At 55.5% G+C, this 16,212-nt stretch overlaps 4 protein-coding genes across 4 annotated transcripts; 3 read left to right on the top strand and 1 right to left on the bottom strand.

Annotated features, from left to right (window-relative positions):
* Nucleotides 1-525: 525 nt before the first annotated feature.
* CkaCkLH20_10451 (manganese-superoxide dismutase) lies at nucleotides 526-1,274 on the top strand (the record flags this gene model as incomplete). Its single annotated transcript, XM_038893165.1, has 3 exons — nucleotides 526-573; nucleotides 628-1,083; nucleotides 1,152-1,274. 3 exons carry the CDS (start codon nucleotides 526-528, stop codon nucleotides 1,272-1,274), a joined length of 627 nt encoding a protein of 208 aa, XP_038741575.1.
* Nucleotides 1,275-3,645: 2,371 nt separating this feature from the next.
* Nucleotides 3,646-5,427, top strand: CkaCkLH20_10450 (uncharacterized protein; the record flags this gene model as incomplete). Its single annotated transcript, XM_038893164.1, has 3 exons — nucleotides 3,646-3,686; nucleotides 3,740-4,213; nucleotides 4,266-5,427. 3 exons carry the CDS (start codon nucleotides 3,646-3,648, stop codon nucleotides 5,425-5,427), a joined length of 1,677 nt encoding a protein of 558 aa, XP_038741574.1.
* A 2,707-nt stretch (nucleotides 5,428-8,134) lies between these two features.
* Nucleotides 8,135-10,379, top strand: CkaCkLH20_10449 (metalloprotease; the record flags this gene model as incomplete). Its single annotated transcript, XM_038893163.1, has 6 exons — nucleotides 8,135-8,312; nucleotides 8,370-8,730; nucleotides 8,787-9,339; nucleotides 9,390-9,611; nucleotides 9,693-9,965; nucleotides 10,044-10,379. The coding sequence occupies 6 exons, from the start codon at nucleotides 8,135-8,137 to the stop codon at nucleotides 10,377-10,379; spliced, it is 1,923 nt and encodes a 640-aa protein (XP_038741573.1).
* A 478-nt stretch (nucleotides 10,380-10,857) lies between these two features.
* Nucleotides 10,858-11,513, bottom strand: CkaCkLH20_10448 (CFEM domain-containing protein; the record flags this gene model as incomplete). The annotated part of the gene is made up of 2 exons (XM_038893162.1): nucleotides 10,858-11,222; nucleotides 11,285-11,513. The coding sequence occupies 2 exons, from the start codon at nucleotides 11,511-11,513 to the stop codon at nucleotides 10,858-10,860; spliced, it is 594 nt and encodes a 197-aa protein (XP_038741572.1).
* Between the last annotated feature and the right edge of the window lie 4,699 nt (nucleotides 11,514-16,212).

Raw genomic sequence — 16,212 nt, 5'->3', positions numbered from 1 at the left:
TAGTCCAGCCAATCACGTATCTCCGTCGTGTCCAGAGAAGGCAACTTTGGTGAGCAAGTTAGAGCAATATTGATCGAGTTGTGTCCGCGTGTGCTGTACACGATCACAGATGACCAGCTCCTGAACAAAATGGCATGAACGACGTACGAAATCGCATCTCATGATGTATAGGAATGGCTATACATGTTTCGAGAAAACATACCCGTGTCCCCACCATCATCTTGACCCTGGTCTTGTTCATCACTGAGTGGTTGAGGCCAGGTCTAAGTCGTGTCAAGCCATCAAGGTGTCCAGCACATCATCGCGCTCGGGGTGAACGGAGGCCATCCCCACGAATGCCGAGATGATGAAATGTGCTCACTAATTACCCCTCCTTGAGACGGGGGAAGCGGTCTTCTCTGGTTTCGCAGTTCCAGCAGTTTACCCCTCCATCTTCCTCTCTTCCTTTTCTCTCATGTTCAAGTCATCGTCCTAAACCACCCAGCAAAACCTCACCAAGACACTATCAAGTCACACAGATTCACAATGGCAAACGCCCAGTACACCCTGCCCAAGCTTCCCTACGCTTACGATGTACGTATCATCCTTGCCCCCGAAGCCACAAGCCCCAGCTGAACCCCCCTCGAGGCGTTGGAGCCTCACATCTCGGCCCAGATCATGGAGCTTCACCACAGCAAGCACCACCAGACCTACGTCACAAACCTGAACAAGGCCATCGAGACATACAACGCCAACCCCCTGCAGAACCGCATCGCCGTCCTCGCCGCCCTCAACTTCAACGGCGGCGGCCACATCAACCACTCCCTCTTCTGGGAGAACCTCGCCCCCGCCTCCAGCCCGGACGCCTCCCCGGACTCCGCCCCCAACCTGGTCGCCGAGATCACCCGCGTCTGGGGCGGCCTGGACAAGTTCAAGCAGGCCTTCAACGCCGCGCTGCTGGGCATCACCGGTAGTGGTTGGGGCTGGCTCGTCAGGGACGACACGACGGGGTTGAGCATCGTCACGACCAAGGACCAGGACCCCGTCACCAAGGGCGTGCCTGTCTTCGGCGTCGACATGTGGGAGCACGCGTACTACCTTCAGGTTTGTGCCGCCTTTCTTCCTCCTTTACGAAGTTAATCGGGATGAGCTGACTTGGGCGTGTTCCGTAGTATCTCAATGGCAAGGCGGCCTATGTGGAGAACATCTGGAATGTCATCAACTGGAAGACGGCGGAGTCCAGGTTCTCGGGCAGCCGGGATGACGCCTTCAAGGCCCTCAAGGCTGTTCTCTAAGCTGATTAAGATCTCATTGATACGAGTATTGGTGGTGATATGCAAGGGTCTTGGCTTTCTTCGGGAGGAAGAGCCCAGAACAGTTCGCCAGCGGGACAATCTGATTGCCGGTGATGATCTTCATCAACCAAACTAGTTTTCCCAGGCAACCAGCCCACCCAGCTCACAAACATGAATCAAGGTGGCTGGGAGAAACAATCAAAAGTCAATTTAGAAAGACGGTATCGCAATGTGGCCCCGCAACCATTCAACCGCTGTCGTGTAACTCACATCCGGTAACCCTTGGCGAGAGAGTCCCCTTTCTCGACCGTAATCCCTCGCCTGTGTCTCGGCTGCTTGTTTGCAGCAGCTGGCTCCCTACATCATCAATCCATACTTCCATTCACCGCGAGTTGACTCTCGCCCGTGAGAGGGTGTTGGTGCCGCCGACTCACACCCGCCGCCACCTACGACCACCGCCGCACGACACGTTGCCTCTCAAACCATGAGGCGGGCGGAATACGGTCGCGTGGAAAGGGGATCAAAGTTGAGTTCCAGTCAGACCCTTCTGTCTCGAGGAACAGAAACAGGAAAACCGAGTCGCCCGCCGCGCCCTAAATCCCGAGAGTCAAGCGAAGACAAACACAGAAAAAGCGGTGGTGAGACGGACCATCCGAGGTCTCCCAATTCCGACTCGGAGGAGACAAAAAAACGAAGGGCAAACAGGCGTTCTTGTGTGTCCGGGCGTCGAACGACGAGAATATCTCCGTCAGGTTGATGGCGACGGCGCCGGCACTTCCCACGGCGGCCGCACACGCATGCCGCCGGGTCAAATCTGGCATCCGTAATTGCGGCGTGCGTGGTCGCGACAGACTGTCAATCTTGCGGGATCGCCTCCCAGCGCAGCCTACCTGCATCACGCAATCAACCCCATGTTGGCTGGAGGCAACACAAGCCATGTTCCCCCCTTAATCAGCAGTAGATAAAGCAGGATGGATTTCACGACGCGACGGTGGAGAGAGAGAGTTGTCTGGTTTGCCAATGAGAAGTCTTGATGTTGTGTCCGTCCAAAAAGACAATCGGCACGATGCAGATGAGCGCATGCAGGTACACACGCTCTGCAGGGGATGCTTTTTTGCGTCGCACGATACTTTGCCCTGCGGCAGATGAAAAGGTAGAAGAAGCCTTTCTCTTTCACATACTGCGAGATTCTGGCCACGGCATCTGTCGTGCTTGCGATCGTGGACACAAGCCTTTGCAGAGGTTGGCGCTGGGAAACATTGGACGCACAGCTGGCATAGACTCGATTGCTCGATTGCGATTGCAGAGCTTTTCTCGACTTGTGATCCGAGACTAGTTTTCAACTCGAACTCGTTCGAGCTTCAAAATTCCACAGCTGTTGAGTCTGTGCCTCTGTCTTGCTCAACTATGTGCGCTGTCGGTTCCTGTTGCCCAAGATTGCGTTGGACGGAGACGTGCAGCCGCAGCCGCACCCGAAGCCGCGGCCTCTCCGGCCCTCCTCTCCCGTGTGTTCAACTTCTTGAAGGGCAAGCTCGTTTCTGCAGCGGCCAGGACAGGGCCTTGGCCTCTTTCTTTGAGAGTCAATATGCATAATGGTAACGAAGCGAGAAGAGGCACAGCCAGTTCATCATCTCACATCGTTGGCCCTACCGATGATCCCGGCTCCTCCAGCAAACTTGGCGACTCGACTGTCGACTCGGAAGCTTGCTCCGGGGCCATGCACGTTTCCACGTTGGTGGCTTGATGTATACAGATTTGCCCCAAACCAAACGGCAGCGGGTTTGCGTCGTCCTTCCCGGCACTCGCCTCCCCGCCAACGTACATGTATTCTTAGAAACCAAACGCTTTCTATGAGGGCGGGGGCCGGATTGCTGTGGCTGCATTTGCATGCAATTCGAATAGATGGATGCTGACATGGATCGAGGCTTCACCACGCAACGTTGCCATTGGCTATCGTTCCAACGACCTTCGAAATGAAGAGAGACAAGCACCGAAACCAACGTCGACATGCAATACCGAGACACTCAACGTGAGTGATGTGGCGCTGGCACTCGGCGGCCGGCCGCATGGGCTTTGCCCTTCATCGAAGGTCCGTTCTAGATTGGGGGTGGGCTGGGTAGCTTTCCGCGATGAAGGGCATGCTGCCGATGCCTCCCGTCACCCGTGTTGGATCCCGGCTAGTATGTGAGTGTGAGTTGGCTGCGGTGTTATTCTTGCCCCGGCGCACAGGGTCTGACAGTAATTTCATGATATAAAGTAGCGAGGCCGAACGAAAGGCGGATGGATGTGCTGGTCTTCTTCCTCGACCAGCCAGCATCCAACCATCGCAGCATCACACTCGTTTGATCCTCTCAGTTTCTCCTCGCTCGCTATGGTTTCTTCTGCCGCCCGCTTCGCCCTCTTGGGCCTTTCGTGAGTCTTCCTCCAGATCATGACGTGAACTTTTCGCTGACTGAACTTCTCAGTGCCTCTCTGGTCAACGCCATCGCGAATGACATCCCGAGTGACAACTACATCCGCCCCCGTCCTCCGGCCACTGAGACGGTGACCGCCACGGCGACCGTGACTTCTCTCATCGAGATTCCTGGCGAAGCTACCGTCACCGTCTGCGGCTCTCTCTGCGCCTCGACCGTGACGGTGACCGAGACCGCGCCGTGCTTCTACACCTGCGATGTGTCTTCGAGCTCTGCCCCCGCCACTTGGACTTCGGCGACTGTGCCTACGATCAGCCTTCCGCCCAAGCCCTCTTCTCCAACCAGCTACGCCAACTCCACCTCGGGGGTTCCGTCTTCGACTCTGCCGTGGGGCACCGGCTCGCCGAGCGTCGTGACCTCTACGTCTCCGGCTGAGACGTCTTCCAGCGGCAGCACCGTGTCTTCTCAACTGCCCAGTGCCGGAACGCTGACTTCGTCGTCCACCTGGGGCGTCAACAGCACCTTGTAAGTCATCTTCGACACCTCGCCACAGCCAGTCGACTGACATTCATCCCAGGACCAAGACCAAGACCAAGACCATTAAGACCCGGACCGTCACCCTCTCGACAGGCATCACCGCCACGGGCACCGGTGGTTCCAGCAGCGTGCAGACTACCTCTTCTCTCTGGAGCAACACCACCCTCACCCTCCCCAGCACTGCGTCCACGACGTTGAGCACGACCGAGGAGGCTACCCTACCCACCCTGCCCACCGCCACCTTGCCCACCATCCCCATCTCCTCGCTCTCTTCCTCGTCTTCTTCATCTATTGCCGAGACGACCTCCGCCCCATGCACCACGTACGGCTGCCCCTCGTACACGACCGCCACATACACCACGGTCATCAACACCACCGTGTCAGACCAGCTCCCGGAAACCGGCACCCTGTCCTCCGTTTCCCGCACCACCAAGAGAAGTACCATCATCGTCACCGTGACCCGAAGCATCCCCTCGAGCACCGGCACGGGCTACACCTCCAGCGTTGGAACCGGCATCTCCAGCGGCTTCCCCTCCTCCTCTGTCGCCACCAGCTCCATCAAGCTGTCTTCCACTCTGTCATACGGTACCACGACCACGCCTTCCGGTACCAGCACCGAGTCGACTTCCGCTTCGGACTCCGAGACATCATCCAGCAAGGCCCCCTGCACAAGCAACCACTCGGAGACAACCTCATCCACCGCTTCCTCCTCCTCCCCGGGAACCACCGTCGACAGCGCAAAGCCGTCCGCAGTCACTCCCTCGAGCTCCATCCCCGGAGGCTATGACTACCCCACCGTATCATCATCCCCCGGAACCACAGTCGAGAGCGCAAAGCCCTCCCTCGCATCGAGCAGCACCAAGTCCATCCCCGGCGGCTACGACGACTACACCACATCCGCTTCTTCTTCCTCCGGCACGACCGTGGAGAGCGCCAAGCCGTCCGCCGTCACTCCCTCGAGCTCCATCCCCGGAGGCTACGAATACCCCTCCGCCTCCGCGTCCCCCGGCACAACCGTCGAGAGCGCGAAGCCCTCGCTGGTCACGCCCTCGGCCTCTTCTTCCGAGGCGCTGACCACGCCGCCTACTACGTTCCAGACGCGCACGTCAGGGGAGGCGACGACCACCTCGTCGGTCTCGTCCATCTACGGCGGCTACGACTTTGGCGGCAACATGCGTCGTCGCTTTGCGCGCCGCCACTGAGCTGAGCTTGTGCTTGAGACGAGAGAGAGGAGAGATGGGTGGGAGTCGTGTAGATTGAACGGGCCGGTCCAGGACAAATTGATATGCTTATGGGCGGCTGCGGGCACGAGGGCTGAAGTACAAAGCAGGCAGGCAAAAGGGGGGCGGGTTTCTTTCTCTTCTTGACCTTCGTTTACATCTTTCATTTAGGTGCTTTTGATGATAGAGTTTGGTTTAGTTTGAATGAATTGGTGTTTGACGTGGCGATAATGATCTGTTGCCATCCTCGAAGTCGTGAAATGTGATCGGGTGATATTGTTCTTCTGCCCACAGAAGAGGTGCGATGGTCTCTTCATGACTACTTGGATGGTTCAGATCATTTCTCTTCCTCATCATGTCTCGACAGCGATGCAGTCGATTTCAATTATAAGAATGAAGCCTGAGACTTCTCTTGAGGTCTGGTACACTGACTTGGCTTGGCCGTAGCCACTAGGCAAATAGCATCGAAAAGCATCCGTTTTTCAGCGCCCTGCCTGCATTATGAGTTGTACAGAACATACATCTCGGTCGCGAGTTCGCAAAGCTGTGAAAAGAGATACCTCCGCGCTTCAATACACTCGGAATTAAAAGATGAAGTTGTGAGATGACATGAAATAGCTCGCTTAGAGGCACTCGCTAACAGCTTTGCGCGATTTCCTCAGCGGTCATACCGGCAACAGAACTGACTGGTGACGGTCGCTTGCGTGTGAATTCAACGGTTCGCAGATGAACTCGATTCGACTTCGAAAGATTATGAAGCAGACGTCGCTCTTGACCGACCAGGGAATCAGAGTGAATGAATCCAAATAAACCTCAGCTCCTGCTAAGAGCAAGTCGGGGTATCAAGCCAAGCTCTAGATCAAGATGACCTGCTGGCAGCGTTGGTCCTGATAGTCAGTCGGCTGAGGTATCTCGGGGTCGCGCCCTCATCATGCCGGTCGCATTTCATCATTGGAAGTCCGATCAATCTCAAACTGACGCTGAACACTCTTTAGAGGCTTCCTGACAGTTCCTTGGGGTTCCCATTCTTATTTTCGAAGAACGCGGCGAGATCGAGGCGAGGATGATGAAGAGTGCTGTCCGCATGGAAAAGCCCAGGGCCCGTTCGGAAGGCCAGCTCTACGAAGCTGATCGATCTGTGAAGGAGGTTCATCGCAGCGAAGAAGCCAGATATGATTCATCATACCCGACGACCCAAGAAGAGCCCCGAGTATCTGATCTCAGCATAAGGCACAGAATATCAGGAGATGGTGGTTGTCGTCGAGGAAGAGCGTCGCTGCAGAAGTGCGACCGGACATTACACAGGGCAGATTAGTGAAGACAACCGCTGATTAGTAACCAAACCCAGTACGCAACCCCTGAGAAGCAGCGACATCTTCGCCGACTTCCCCAACATTTCTTTGCTCATTCATATTCATCGTGACATCGCCCTACTCATCTCACATTCTTCCCAAAAGCATGAAGCCAGCCTTTCTCAAATCCAGGCCTCAGTGATCGACAACCCGGGCCGAACTTGGACGGGAACGACCGCGGTGTGGTGTCTTACGTCTAGGGCTGGCACTCTGATGCAAGCTTGGACGCATCACACGGGGAAAACGGCACGCTTGGCTTGAATGAACGATACGCGAGGTCTTAGAGATCCGGATGCGTTCATCTAATGAAGTGACGAGAGCTCCATGTGCTTCCAAGATGTATCTGTTGCCGCGCTGCGTTGCCATCTCACATCAAGCTCCTCACATCAAGCTTCTCACTCCATCGCTTCATCGTTGTGTGAGAACCGACCCAGTACACTGAGTCTGGACACTGATTCGAGAGATGGTTCCTACTTCAGTTCTGATGCAGAAGGAGATCTCTCGTCCGAATCCAAGTCGTTTCTGATCGTTGAGGGTATAATTCCGGCTTGCTTCATTCCACGCTTGCTTGGCTAGTCGCCGCAAACGTCAATATGTTCGGAAATGGTTTTACGGCACTCTTCAAGATCAATGGCGAGCTGACGACACATCTCTGCCATCAGATTACTAACAACTTCTGTCACGATTTGGCATATTACTAGTCGAGCTCAAAGAGACACTGTTGCCTCAAGCCCCAGGACCCCGTCGATTGAGGGCCTCGTCGAGGTGCTAGATATGGATGAATGCGACGCCGTTGTGGTGTTGCCTAGCAACTTGCTTGTGGCTTCAAGATGTCTACTTAACGCTCGTCCAGGGCTGAAAACTCAAAAGATCGGAGTTTGTCTTTCTGGGAAAGACTCCGGTCCTAACCTATCACGAGTCGTTGAATTTGAGCTCTTGGAGATCCAGCACAGCTGCCAAGAAACTATTAACAATGCAAAGATTCGGAAATGCGTCTCTACGCAGCGGCTGAACCACTGCCAACGTTCAGGGCTTGAAGTCAAGCAGAACCATAGGCTTGGTACCAGCCACCCAAGTACACCAAAGCCACGGAGGATCTAGTGGTGGTCTCTGAAAACGTCGACTTCGACAAACCCGTGGCGGTAGCTGGACTTCCTCTTCTTTGACGTCTCCTGAAACGGCTCAAGCTGCTGCTGGTCAGTAAAGCTTCCAAGCCACGTACATATATGTAGGACAAGGGTCCTGTTCGTCGAGTGCCGCCAGGCTTGGAGTTGGTTCTATCGTCGCGAGGGAGTTCTGAGACAACCCGCTGCTGGATTTCCCTCTCGCGTGACACTATGGTGCCATCACAGCTACTCCTCGTTTTACTCTCGCTTTCTGCGGGAGGATGGGCTCAGAGCAACAGCTTGCCGGCTCCTGACACACCGGCTTCTTCTGCGAGGCAGCCAGAGAACACTCCCGTAGAACAAGCTCCATCGTCTGCAGCAAGACCCCCGGCCTCTGTCAACACTCCAAGTGAGTTTCATCTAGAGAAGTAAACATGGCATCAGAAAGCTCATCGGACTACGACAGGCGCGAGAGTTGAAACTCCTCCTGGCTCCGCGAGACCCAATCCTCAAGAGACTTCCGCCGCTGTAAGTCAATCCGCACCGACTGCTGCGGCGAGCCCCGCGAGACCGACGAACGCCGCATCGCAAGTCCCCGCCTCGTCGAACAGAGACGACCGAAGCGTCGATTCGCCCAGCTCAAGAATCTCAGGTCCCGCCGATTCTAACACCCCGCAGTCTACACGAGCGGCGCCCGGCTTGGTGCAAGGAGACACTACCACCGGCACCACCAGAACGACATCCGCGACAACTACAGGAACGGTGGCGGCATCCGGATCGCCCCAGTCCGCTGGAAGCAATGGCACCGACACTCGTACTGGAAACATGTGCGTTTCATACTCCACATCCACTCCAATCCCGATGGCTGATGTGACCGTGGTAGATCCGGGGCAGATTCCGGCGCAGGCGTGGCGACAGCATCACCCTCGTCCCCGGGCCTCGCGACGACGGCCTCCTTCTCCGCACAGCCCTCCGACGCGTTCCTAAACGTCAACCAGTCCGCCGTCGAAAAGATTCCCGAATCGAAAGCCCCGACGCCACCTGATGTGGCGACGCTCGCGCAGCTTCAGGCCGAGCTGGCGGCAAACATCCCGAGCAAGCCACTGAGCGAGAAGAGCGCGAAGGCACTCGCGGTCATGGAGACGGCCTACTTTGAGTACTTCGTCAACAAAGACCCCGCGCCCGTGGATATGGGCAAGTTGGTTGTTCCTGCGAGTATCTCTCAGTGTAAGACTCAGTACGCGCGGAGCTTAACCAGGAAGAGGAGCCTGGTGGACAAGGTTCTTGCTTACGTGCCGCTTGTGTCGCGGGATCTGAGAGGGTTTGATAACTGCAAGGCGGTTGAGTCGTTGGAGGTCGGTGTTTACTTCCAATACATGAGAGCCACCGCGACGGCCGAAAGGCCCAATGAATTGGAGTCGCGGGTGAAAGCGCAGGTGAGTTGACTGACAATCATCCGCACATCCGCCAGCCTGACACCGTGCAGGTCGATGCCCTCAACGAGGCGCTGGGCGCAGTCAAGATCAATTTTCGATACATGTCACTCAACTGGTGGGAGCCCAAAGCGAACGAGGACTGGACCGTAGTCGACCGCAAAGAAACCAAGCTCCAAGAGTGGCAGCAACGCACGAAAGCACCCGGCAAGCTCATGCTGACCGTCTGGATCGTCAACGGATTACGCGGGAGCCAGAGCGATGATCTCAATAGCGTTAGTGTCGCCCTCCGCACCCCTTTCGGAATGGAAATTTGCGCGACCAGGAAACTGACGGCGGCGTTTGCGAGCGGATAGTACGCCACGTTTCCCAACGAGCAGTTAGACCCAAACGACGGCGTCGTCATCGAGGCCGAGCACGTCCAGGGCGGCGACTCCACGACGCTCATCCACGATGTTGGGCACTGGTTCGGGCTGGGCCACACGTTCGGCGAGATCGGCGAGAATTGTATCATCAAAGACGGCCTGACGAATTCCACGCAGACGTCGGGGATGAAGGACGTGGTGTACGAGTGCTCGCAGGTCCCGTGTTCGGGCGGGAGCGCCGTCGAGATCAACAACTACATGAGCGTGAGTCCGGTCAAGTCCTCGCGCGTTTGAACGTTTCGTTTCCAAACCCCCGCTGACGAATTCTCATCGCCCAAACAGTACTCCTCGTGTCGCGGCAAGACTCCGCGGGAGGGATTCACCACGGACCAGAAGGCGCGGATGTTTGCCAATGCGCTTCAGTTCCGTCGCGGGTACGAGACGGGAGAGTGCATGCCGGACGGCAAGGCGGCTGCTGCTGCTGCTGCGCGGACGCGGAAGCGGTCTAGCAGCATGCAGGACATATTGGACGGCAAGTGCCCCGACTATGACAAGCAGGCTGACATCTTGATGGACACGCCGCACAGCCTGGGGGCTCGGACGTTGGGTGATGGTTCGTCAAACATGGGATGGACCGTTCTTGGAGGTCTGTGTGCGATGGCGGTTTTGTTTGGATGAACTGCGTGTTCAGACGCTCCTACACGCGCGTCATTAGGGATGAGTTGGTGTTCATGTTTATGAGAAACGGCCTTGCGAATAACGGTCGATCAATCGGAGCTTGAAGGTTCGAAAGGGGTTGCGGAGCGTCCTGGTGGTATGTCGAGATGGCATCACTCAAATCGGGTTTGAACCAGTTGCAATGAGATAAAAGAATATTATAATTATATACGAGGCTGCTTGTATTGTTTTGAACTATACACCTGACCCCAGCATGTCCAGAAGCCATACAGAACATGGGCGCCGCGCCGGACATCCCAAGTCTGTTGATGGTGAATTACTCATACAGCCATCAAACCCATCAAACCGTTCGTTTCATCACACCGTTTTTCACATCAACAAGCGCGCCGTCCGATCCCAAGCGATTCCTCCACGGTAAGACCGGCACGCAGGCCCTACCGGGGGAGTTCCTCCAAGTTCGCGTCGCAGATGGCTCCTCTTAGATGGCAAGGGCACCAAGGACGAGCATGGCGAGACCGCCGAGAGGGGCCAGAGCACCAGCGCCAGCCTGGACAGGGGCGGAGGTAGAGCTGCCGGCGCCAGTGGTGGTGGCGTTGCCGCTAGGGGCCTTGGTGGTGGTGGCCGCGGGCACGGAGGAGGTGAGGGTGAGGACGGGGAGGGAGGCAGAGCCGGCGGCAGAGGTCGGGATGCTCACGGAGGGAGCGGCGGAGGAGGCAGCGGAGGAGGCGGCGGAGGAGACGGCAGCAGAAGAGGGAGCGGCAGCAGAGGAGGCAGCAGAGCTGGCAGCACCACCGCCGGAGCCGGCGGCAGCGCAGAGCTTGTCAGAGGCAGGGATGACCTCGCCTGGATGGATGTTAGTTATGTGGAACAGAGGAGACATGTTGGTGAGAGCTTGGTAGACATACTGACGGCCTTCTCAACACCGCAGGCGGCGATGACACAGCTGGTGGCCGCGGCCTGGATGGCGGCCTTGTTGGAGGGAATGCAAGTGCAAGTGTAGTCGCCCTCCTTGCAGCTGGTAGCGGAGGCGGTGGCCTTGAGGAGACAGTCGCGGGCGCACTCGGGGATGATGGTGGGGTCGACCTGGGCGACGACGACGGCGGCGAGGGCAGCGATGGCGACGGAGTACTTCATGTTGACGGTTGTTGGAGGGGTTTTGGTTGATATTACGGGTGTAAGTTGGTGATGGTGGTAGTACAACTTGAGACAGCGATTGTCGAGTGATGGAGTCAAGCGAATGTGGTTGAGAGGGATGAGGATAGCATCATGGAGGAGGCAGAGGGATGTAGGGCTTTATGTAGACGGACACGAAGGTGGTGGTACATGGCTTGGATGTGTACATAATATTGCCTGTATGCCGCAACTTTGCTCTGACCTCAACCGGGGGTGTGAAGAGAAGAGAGGAGGTTAATCGCGGAGAGGGCTTGCGAGCACCTGGTTGGCCCGACCTGAACTGGGCCGGGAGGCGACGGACTCAACGAGGTAGAGTGGCCGAAGGCTGGAGCTAGACCTGACCTTACCTTGGCCTTGCTTGACCTGGGGGTGGTTGAGAGGTGTGAGTGTGAGAGGTGAGGCAAAATCCGGGGGTGGATGAGCTGGGATCCCTCATCCTTGTCCCCATCAGCAGAGGGTCGTTGTCAGGCTGGCAGCTGGACGGACGGAACGCACGAGCTGCATTGCAACGATATGATGAAAAAGAAAACGAGGTGACAACGGCTCGATGGTGGTTAGTTCCCCGCGAATCCCCGGGCTATTGCTCACGCCTGATCTCAGGTAGGGGAGGCGAGGGTTGCAGAGCAGCAAGGAAGTCGGACGGGCTCGACTGCCACTTTTGATAGTATGCCCCGATGGAACGGGGATCATCTCAGGCCAGGGGCCGGGCGATTTTGGGGAACGACCTACGGCGGCGGCGCGTATGGGGAGGGCGGGAAAGGCGTGAAGGATCCGAAAGGTGGTGGTGCATGGCTTCAGTGTTGGTGTGTTGGTCGTATTGGGTCTCGTTCGGTATTCATCTCGCTCAACATGTGAAGAAGGAGATCGATTTCCCAGAAAGGGGGGCGTGGCATAATGCAGATTGACAACGCCTTGCGGTGTTGGGAAGCTGAACTTCTGCATTGGATGGCGTGTAATCTCGGGCTTGATTTAGTCAATATGACTCAATGGCCCTAGATGCCCGTTCGTGCTACGCCGTGATTCATTTGGCGTTTGTTTGGGCGGACGAATTGTATTGATTCAATTGCTCATTCGGATACAACAGGTATTATTGATGACTCGCGGGGCGGGACAAAACTCCCATGTCTTGGTTGGTCTGGCCCGTCCAGGGTTTTGTTGTCCTTCCTCCGCAAATCTGGGGTGACTGGGGGCAAAGCGGAAGGACGTCTTGGCTCTCGATGACGGGGTGGATTCTGACAACTTCATGGCTGCAGACTGTATTCGTAGTCGATGAGAGATATCCGTGGAACACCGCTTCTTCAGTCAAACGAACGCAGGTCTGATGTTCTGCGTGTGAAGGTTTCGAGGCGGAAGTCAATTGTAAAAGTTTAGACTGTGGTGGTGGCTGGGCATAGACGCGCAGACTGAGCGACCTTTTGGTCCCAACAAGCCGCGAGAACAGGTCCCGAGTGAACGCGGACTCAGGTACTAGGGCAGAGGCGTTGCCGAGATCATGCCTGCTCGTATTACGAGAGGCAAACAAGCTAGAATAGACCGAATGAGACGCTGAAAGACGAATAGGACAAAAGTCATAAGAGAACGAGAGAGAATGAGGTGGGCAGACGCAGGAACACGACCGCCGCCAGCCCACGATCGGCCCCCCCTCCATCACACTCACAGTCCGCGTGGGTGCCATCCGTTTGTCATATCTGGGCTTGATTGGACAGGGAAGCCCGCTTCTGCGTCTGTTCGACCAGGAGATGGAGAGAAGGGGAGGGGGGAGAATCGGTCTGGGTGGAAAGACGCCAATTTCCCCCGCACAAGGCCATTCCCGACTCGGAACAGCGTGCTTGGGAAACCCCTGACCATGGGCGAGCATGGTTCCCAAGCCTGCCGAGGCGAATGTGCTGCATGGGAAAAGCAAGAGTGAGAAAAGGAACGAAAACAAAAAAGCATATGATTTTGGGACATTTGTGTCTGTCAGTGTTGACGAATCAAGGTTGACAGTTGATCTCGTCACAAGGACTTGGTTTTTGCACTGACGAGCCGGTTGAAGAAGCATCGGAGCCGTTGGAACTGGACGAAAGCTGAGAGACGAGGCCTCGTCGACGGTTGGCTACTCTTGATTTAACTCTAAAAGAAAACCTAATGAACCAGAAGGCCTCTTGACATACCGAAGCAGGGCTCTGGCTGGTCAGAGAAGGGCAGTCCGGTCCTTTTGCTGGGGCGGTGCAGGGATGCGCCGGTGAAGTGGCTCGACGAATCGGCCGAACCAGCCGGCTCTTCTCTCCTCATGCCATCTCGTTTTTGCGCAGGCCGGGCAAGACATTCTCGTCCGCTCAAGGTCGTAAGGTGTTGCCACCACCCATCCTAGTGGCTGAAGGTTATGTGAGATCGCTTGATCTTGCGCCACAGCCTGCGTCGGGCACTTCTATTGAAGTTTGATTGGGGAGCTTGATGTTCAGCCGTTCGCGATGGTGCCTCTGCCCGCCTGCCAGTCAGATCCGGCGGCAACGGGGAGGGGTCTTCGAGAAGGCGGCCGGTTCATCTCGCCTCGCGGCACTGACGGCAAAGAGGTCTGTGATGGGATTGAGACTCCACAGGCGGTGGATGGGTGGAGAGAGGTTCGCCGGGGTCCTGTCTTCAATACACTTCGGAACCGAAGACCAATATCCGTATTGGATGGTCGATGATCTTCTTCGGTCGAGCTGCGTCCCTAGATGTTGGCTCTTGAGTATGGACTGCTGAGGCCCAGCCGCCGCACAGGAAATTAGCAGAAAGCAAGCGAAGCGCATCTCGTGACTGAGGTAATTCCGGCAGAATATTCATGTCAGGAAGTGTGTTGCCCACGGCCAGGATTCTGGTGATTATGGCGTCGAGAGGGCCATTTCCAATCACTTTCGTTATGCGACTCAGTCAGCTCGACGTCGCATTGGTCTGTTCGGAGCGTTACAGGCGATCCGTTTGGCATTGAGAAGGGATCAACACCGTTCTTGGCCAGTGACGCCGAAACCGAGGCTGCTTGTGACACGCGACCTCTGAGCGCTTGTTTGCCTGGTTTCCTGGGTTGACAGGAGGGTGACGTCGATGCCTGCCCGTTGTTCCTCTCTAGTCGCGCATTCGATTGGGTGTTTGCGCCGATGCCGGCTCGCCGCATTTTGGGGTCTCCTGTGGTCTCCATCTCGCTGTTTCTCATCCTTTCTACTGTTCGTCGTTCGTGGTAGCTATCCTGCGAGGATGGTAAGCCTGTGTTAGGATATTTGACGAGTTTCAATCAATCTCTCTCCCTGTAGTCATGATATTGCGGTTGTTGAGGGCAGAGTCCTTCTCAGGCAACACTGATGCCATTGACGACACGATATTTCGTAGAAACCTATGTGGCAACACGCGGGACAGAGATTCCATTGCAGGGTGACACGAATGAAGTCAAGATAAAGTGTGCGAAGACTGGCCTTAAGTACGGGACCTTGTCGTTGAGGCGACGCGCATTCAAGCACGTCATGAAGAGGGTTGATGGTATCAAAAGCATGGGGCGGGCTTCTCCCCCCAGCTGCCAAGACAGATGATGGGAAGTCTTGAAGAAAGGCGCTTCCCAAGCTGATTTGTGCAATGACCTTTTCTTGAAACATCTTCAGCTTAAAAGTTTGAGACTGTCAACCTATCGCGATGTTCTTATGCTCGTAAGTGTCAAGCCCAACGCTCTAGAGTCCCAACAACTTCGTGATGCAGCGTTGGAAGCCCGAGATTCCCAAATGCATAGGTTTTCTCAAAGGTTTGGCCAGTATTCCAGTATCTGAAGGACTTATCCAATGTACCACTTGAACTCGATTTAACTGCCGACGCTATGTGACTCCTTCAGAAACAATGCATCGATCTAGAAAAGCTGTAATGGAAACTTATCAATCTGTCCCACTCTGATGCTTCAAATGTTCCTCTACGTGTACTTTTGCACCCACTATTACACTCGGTCGCTATATCGCCGGCATTCTGAGACCATCAAAGGGTGCATAGGTCGGATTACCTTCTGGAACTGCTTGCGGTTAAGTTTTCCGAAAGTTTCTCTTCTCCGCTCAAGGCTGATTCTGGCGCGGCTTAGAGCCTGGGAAATGTTATATGCAGATGTACCCGCCAGGTTGGGACGTTGGTGTACGGAATGGTGGACAACGACATCAAGGTAGACATTAATAAAGTGGTGTGAAAGCAACAAATCACTAATGGTCTGCTCAGAGGCGTCAAACTTCACTCAAAGCAGTGTCAATAAAGTCATAGAGAATCGAGCATGCTGCCACCATATGTGCCCAATGTAGCATCTTCATCAATCGAGCCACCATCAAATATGGCGAAGATAGGCTCAAGCGTAAGTTGGGCATGTACTACACCAGACCTTCAGATCTAAACATCTCTAACATAGTAACATTCATGGGTCTCTAACATAGAATTAAGCTTTGATATCATCCGACGCCATGATGGAGGCGGCCGCTTTCACCTTGAAGGGTCATAAAGGTTTACAAAATACAGGTCATTTAGCATTTCCCCGGCGAAACAGTAATAATTATGATGGCAGTGGGCCTCGTTTGTCGTGCATACCTACGAAGAAGAATGACTTTGGGTGCAAGTAAGGGCATGTATGCCTCATATAGAAGTCCAATACCAGAAGATTACAGGGGCGGTGACAGCGGCA

The sequence above is a fragment of the Colletotrichum karsti genome (genome assembly GCF_011947395.1).
Source record: "Colletotrichum karsti strain CkLH20 chromosome Unknown Scaffold40, whole genome shotgun sequence".
Lineage (NCBI taxonomy): Eukaryota > Fungi > Ascomycota > Sordariomycetes > Glomerellales > Glomerellaceae > Colletotrichum > Colletotrichum karsti.
Note: the sequence above shows the minus strand (reverse complement) of the source record. Positions and strands in the feature narration are given on the sequence as shown.